General features: G+C 45.8%; 1 protein-coding gene across 1 annotated transcript in view; it reads left to right on the top strand.

Annotated features, from left to right (window-relative positions):
* Positions 1-1001: 1001 nt before the first annotated feature.
* Positions 1002-6000, top strand: part of DDX24 (DEAD-box helicase 24) — a 29092-nt gene continuing 24093 nt past the window's right edge. The window contains exons 1-2 of the mRNA XM_049898055.1: positions 1002-1093; positions 3468-4178. Of these exons, the coding sequence (XP_049754012.1) occupies positions 3473-4178 (706 nt within the window). The 5' untranslated portion in view covers positions 1002-1093; positions 3468-3472. The remainder of the gene's footprint in view (positions 1094-3467; positions 4179-6000) is intronic.

Below are 6000 nucleotides of genomic sequence, written 5' to 3'. Positions count from 1 at the left end.
CCTTTGAATTGTGGTGTTGACGAATAATATTGAATATACCATGGAGTGCCAAAAAAACGAACAAATCTGTCTCAGTAGTACAACCAGAATGCTCCTTAGAAGCAAGGATGGTGAGACTGCATCTTACATAGTTTGGACATGTTGTCAGGAGGGATCAGTCCCTGGAGAAGGACATCATGCTTGGTAGAGTACAGGGTCAGCAGAAACGAGGAAGACCCTCAACGAGGTGGATTGACACAGTGGCAGCAAGAATGGGCTCAAGTACAACAACGATAGTAAGGATGGCTCAGGACTGGGCAGTGTTTCGTTCTGTTGTGCACAGGGTCGGTACGAGTCGGAACCGACTCGACGGCACCTAACAACGACAAGAACATACACGTAGACCTCGCCAGATGGAATACAGAAGTATCAAATTGACTGTCGTTGTTGATGATTCTGTTACATTCCTTGCTTGAACTCGAGCTGACTTTGCTCTGGCAGCATGTTCGTCGGTTTCTCACTTTTGCTTCTTGGAACATATGCCAAATAAAATCTTTCTTCTTGCTTTAGTATAAAAAGATTTTACCCTAGTACAGTATTTAAACCCTGGGAAAAATTTCTTTGGGTGGAGCGCTTAGTTCATTTCATGGACTCTGAGTTGTCCCGGATTCGAATAGTTTTTATGCCTTCAATAAAACTCAATACTTTGATTTTTAACAGTGCTTCCAGTTTGCTCTTTGACACACCGAAACTAGCCCAGTGGTACAAGAGCACTTGCGTTCCCACGTGTTTCTGAACAGAGCCTTTTCGCAGGGAGCAGGCTCTGCAAGCTCCCTAAACCCAGGAAAGGCATTGTCCCATCAAAGCCTCCGTAGCTCAGCTCGCCGGCCTGGTTTGGCAGAAGCCCGCGACCCCGCGCAGCAGCGAATCAGGTGGCGGCGTTTACAGTGGGGGAGGGACTTCCTTTCGCAGTGCGCTCGCATACGTGAATGGAAACCCCGCCCCGGAACTGTAGGCGACGCTACCCCTAAGGGGCGGACGCGGTGTTTTCTGAGGAGGTCGGCGGCTGGGTCTGAAGCAGGGTCTGAAGCGTCCTCGGCGGGGTCGCCACACGGTGAATCCTAGGGCTGGAGCGGGACCGGGGTCGGCGCTAGAGTGGAGTTGGGTGCGGGCTCTGGGGTTCCCATCGCGGGCCTCTCCGGCTCGCTGGATTCCCCGGATTTTGAATGGACGGCCGCCGGCTCAGGCCGCGCAGCCAAGCTGCGTGTCTCTCCCGCGCGCAGGGCCCCTTCCCCGTGTCCAGGGCCTCTTCCTCGTGCATAAAGGTTCGGGGGTCTCGGCTTCTTTGCTTAGTGCGCTCGTTGGTGCCTAAGATGAAGGGAGAGCTCCAGGCGCGGAGCCGGGCGCGACCTGGCGGCGCGCGGAGGGACCCTGATGCCCCGTAGTTTGCGCTCCGCGTCCTCGCCCCTGTTTGAGTGACTCCCCCCCCTTATCGTTGAACCCCGACTGTTTGTGAACGTGACGTAGCTTGTGTGGTGGGCGAACCTTCCAGTGCGTGCTGAATTGCTTACCCCGTGTCAGACGCCATGCTAAGCGGTTTTTGACTTGCGTCACTTTTTTAGATTGTCCTAACGACCCATTGAGACAGATACCTCGTCACCCCTTTTACAGACGAGGAAACTGAGGCTCACAGGGATGTATTCATCCACCAGAGGCCCAGAGCTGACAAGTGGTGGGTCCGGTTTTGAACCTAGATTGACCTTTTCCACAGGATGTGCTGTCTTTCTTGGCCTTTCTGAAAAGGGAGAACTTGGATTGAGTTAGGCCCAGACAATTTGTGCCTAAATGGTCTTTAAATCACTTAAAATATACTGAAAAAGCTGGATGGGTTTTAAGCCTTTTGGCAAATGCCAGAAGGTTGGAACGGGCATCTTTTTGCTTCGGGTGAGGCTTGAGAAGGAAAAATGCTCCAGAGCACTTTTGAGACTCTTACCTTCAAAAAAAAAAACAAACCCAGGTTTTTATTCTGCCTTCACAAGGGATAATGTGTGGCAGGCTTTACTCGCCATGCTTCCCGTAATGTTTCATTTACTTGCATAAAACATTTTTTGACTTAGATATTATTAGTTCCTTCGCCTCTTAAAGATGAGAACATAGAGGTTCAAAGAGAAGTAAGTAGCAGTGTCCAAGATCCCACAAGCAGTTAAGTGTTGAGTCTGGAATCTAAATGAGGTTTAGCTCATGTGTCTTTGCTTCATCTCCCATGTCTCCACTGTTCCAGGCCAGGCTGTCTCTTCTGTGGGTGTACTTTCTTTTTAAAACATATTTTATTGTGTTTTAGGTGAAAGTTTACATGACAAATTAGGTTCTCATTTAACAATTTTTATTCACATAATCTGTGACATTGGTAACAATTTTCACAGCCTGTCAGCATTCTTATTGTATCCATTCTGTTTGTTCTTTTTCTGTTGATCTAGTTTCCCTACCCGTCCTTGCCTTCTCATCTTAGCTTTGGGGTAAGTGTTGAGCATTTGGGCTTGTATAGTTGATTGTTTAAGGGAACGCATTACTCACAGGTGATATTATTTATTTTATAAGCCAGTCTATTATGTGGCTGAAAGTTGACCTCTGGGAGTAGCTTCAGTTCCAAGTTCAGAGGGTATCGTCGGGTGGTAGTCTCGGGGGTTCCTCTAGTCTATAGGTGTAGTAGATCTGGCCTTTTTTAGGAATTTGAATTTTGTTGTACATTCTTTCCTTTCTATCTGGGACCGTCTGTTGTATCCCAGGTCAGAATGGTTGGTAGTGGTAGTTGGCCACTGTCTAGTTCTGGTCTCAGACTAGAAGAGGCCGTGGTTCCTGTGGGATATTAGTCCTGTGGGCTAGTTTCTTTGAGTCTTTGGTTCTTTCATTCTCTTTTGCTCCAGACAAGTGGAAACCAGCAGTTGTATCTTAGATGGCCACTGATAAGCGTTTAAGATCCTAGACACTACTTACCAACCTGGAACGTAGAACATTATGAGCTACGTTATGCCAGTTTTCTGAGTTGTCCTGTGAGACTATGGTCCTGAGCCCTCAAACCTGGTAAACCAATCCCGAGAGGTGTTTAGATATATCTAGGAAGTCTCTGTAACTGTTTTGTTTTGTGCTATATTTTATATATATGAATATATGCAGCACACACACAAACACGTATATACATACAGCTACGGATATACCTGTACAGGCATGTGCGAGTATCACACACGCCTTCCCATTCACATGCATGCATACATCTGCTGTAGGGTTGTATGAGTCAGAATTGACTCGACGGCAGTGGGTTTGGTTTCATTTTTTTTTTTTTTTTTTGGTGTATTTCTTCCCCTCTTTGATATTCTCTAGTAGAGAGTATCAGTGTTAGACCATCTTGTGTCCTCAGTTGGGTCATATATTGCCTCAGAACCCTATACGTCTCAGTTGCCAACCTCAAAGAATATTTCTCTCATTTTCAGCAACCATGAAGTTGAAGGAGACAAAATCAAAGCCAAAGCCACCAACCTATCGCAAATTTCAGATGAAGGGAATCAAAGTTGTGGGAAAATGGAAGCAGGTGAAGATTGACCCAAACATGTTTGCAGATGGACAGATGGATGACTTAGTGTGCTTTGAGGAACTGACAGATTACCAGTTGGTCTCCCCTGCCAAGAATCCCTCCAGCCTCTTCTCAAAGGAAGAGCCCAAGAAGAGAAAGGCACAAGCTGTTTTAGAGGAAGGAGAGGCCAGCTCCCCAAAGAAAAAGGTCATGTTGAAGAAGAGTAAAGATGTGGAAACTGAAGGTACTAGTGCCCAGAAAGAGTTTGAAGTCAAAGATGCTGAGCTAGGGCTTCAGGAAGTTGGCTCCATTTGTCGTGAGCCAGAGGTGGAAGAGATAACGTCAGGAAGCCAGGCCCACACTGTTCCAAAAAAGAAGAAGAAGAAAGGGAAAAAAAAACTGGAGCCTTCCCAGGGTACTACTCCGAAGGTGCCCAAAAAGGCGAAGACATGGATGCCTGAAATGCGTGATCAGAAGGCTGATGTGTCAGCTTGGAAGAACCTGTTTGTGCCCGAGGGGGTACTCCGAGCACTCAGCTTTCTAGGCTTTTCTGCACCCACACCAATTCAAGCCCTCACCTTGGCACCCGCCATCCGTGACAAATTAGACATCCTTGGGGCTGCTGAGACAGGTAAGTGCTTCCCTGTCTGGCCAGGGCAGGATTGGTTCTGGATTATGCTTGTAACTGCTAACAGGCTGGGTGACCGGGAGAGAGGGAAATGTTGGGAGCATAGCCACAAAGGCAATGTTGAGTGAAGGTGTTTAGAAGTCCACCAGTTCTGCATTGGAATCCACCACTTTCTGACTGGTACACAAGGCAGATCACTATCTCTCTGAGACTACAGGCCCATTGCAAGATGGAGATAACACTAGTACCTGCTCCTGGAGTGGCTGTGTGGGTTACATGCTACAGTAAACTGAAGTTTACACAGTACTTGGTACATTGTAAGTGATTTGCAAACGGTAGTTTTTCCTTTTCTTGAGTCTTTTTTGAATGACCCCAAGGAGGAAGGTAGGGCTGATATCAGCCCTCTGGGGAGGTTGATCTCCATTACTGTGAGGAAGAACTTTATAATTCTTAATAGTTGTCCAAAGATAAAAAGGGTTCCTTTGGGGGTTGCTTTGGGAGTTGGTGAGTTTCTTGTCGTTGGAAATATTTGAGTGTATAGTGGAGAACCATTGGGTGGATTTTGTAGGCATATTCAGGCATGAGGTGGCTGTTTGGCAGTTTTTAAGGTTCCTTCCTTCCCTGGGATGGCTCAGACTTCGTGAAAAAATGACAAGTTGCCTGACTAAGTAGACGAGACTACCGACTAGGGGTGGAGCTTGTACTGCCTGAAACTGCTGGTCCTACTAGACCAGCTTTAGCCAGTGGAAATACAGGTAATGTGAAGCATACAGGTAATTTTAAACTTCTTAAACCAAACCAAAAACCCCTTGTTGATTCTGACTCATAAGCGACTGTATAGGACAGAGTAGAACTGTCTCATAGGGCTTCCAGGGAGTGGCTGACAGATTTGAACTGCTGATCTTTTGGTTAGCGGCTGAGCTCTTAACCACTGTCCCACCCAGGAACCACAGTAGAAAAAAGTATAAACAAACAGGTGAAAAATAATTTTAACAGTGTAGGCATTAGTGAACTGAAGTAGACTGGTATTGGCCATTTTAAATTGGACAACCATATAGTCTACTATGCTGGGAATGACAGCTTGAAGAGGAATGGTGTTGCATTCATCGTCAAAAAGAACATTTCAAGATCTATCCTGAGGTACTCAGTGATAGGATAATATCCATACACCTACAAGGAAGACCAGTTAATACGATTATTATTCAAATATAGGCACCAAGCACTAGGGCCAAAGATGATGAAATTGAAGATTTTTATCAGCTGCTGCAGTCTGAAATTGATTGAACATCAAATCAAGATGCATTGATAATTACTGGTGATTTTAATGCGAAAGTTGGAAACGAACAAGGATCGTAGTTGGAAAATATGGCCTTGGTGATAGAAACAATGCCGGAGATCGAATGATAGAATTTTGCAAGACCAACGACCTCTTCATTGTAAATACCTTCTTTTATCAATGTAAACGGCAACTATACACATGGAGCTCGCCAGATGGAGCACACAGAAATCAAATTGACTACATCTGTGGAAAGAGACGATGGAAAAGTTCAATATCATCAGTCAGAACAAGGCCAGGGACCGACTGTGGAAAAGACCATCAATTGCTCATATGCAAATTCAAGCTGAAACTGAAGAAAATCAGACCAAGTTCACGAGAGCCAAAATGTGACCTTGAGTATATCCCACCTGAATTTAGAGACCATCTGAAGAACAGATTTGATGCATTGAACACCAGCAGCCGAAGACCAGACGAGTCGTGGAATGACATCATCCATGAAGAAAGCAAGACGTCATTGAAAAGACAGGAAAGAAAGAAAAGACCAAG

This window comes from Elephas maximus, chromosome 10, assembly GCF_024166365.1.
Source record: "Elephas maximus indicus isolate mEleMax1 chromosome 10, mEleMax1 primary haplotype, whole genome shotgun sequence".
NCBI lineage: Eukaryota > Metazoa > Chordata > Mammalia > Proboscidea > Elephantidae > Elephas > Elephas maximus.
This window is presented reverse-complemented; position numbering and strand designations above follow the sequence as displayed.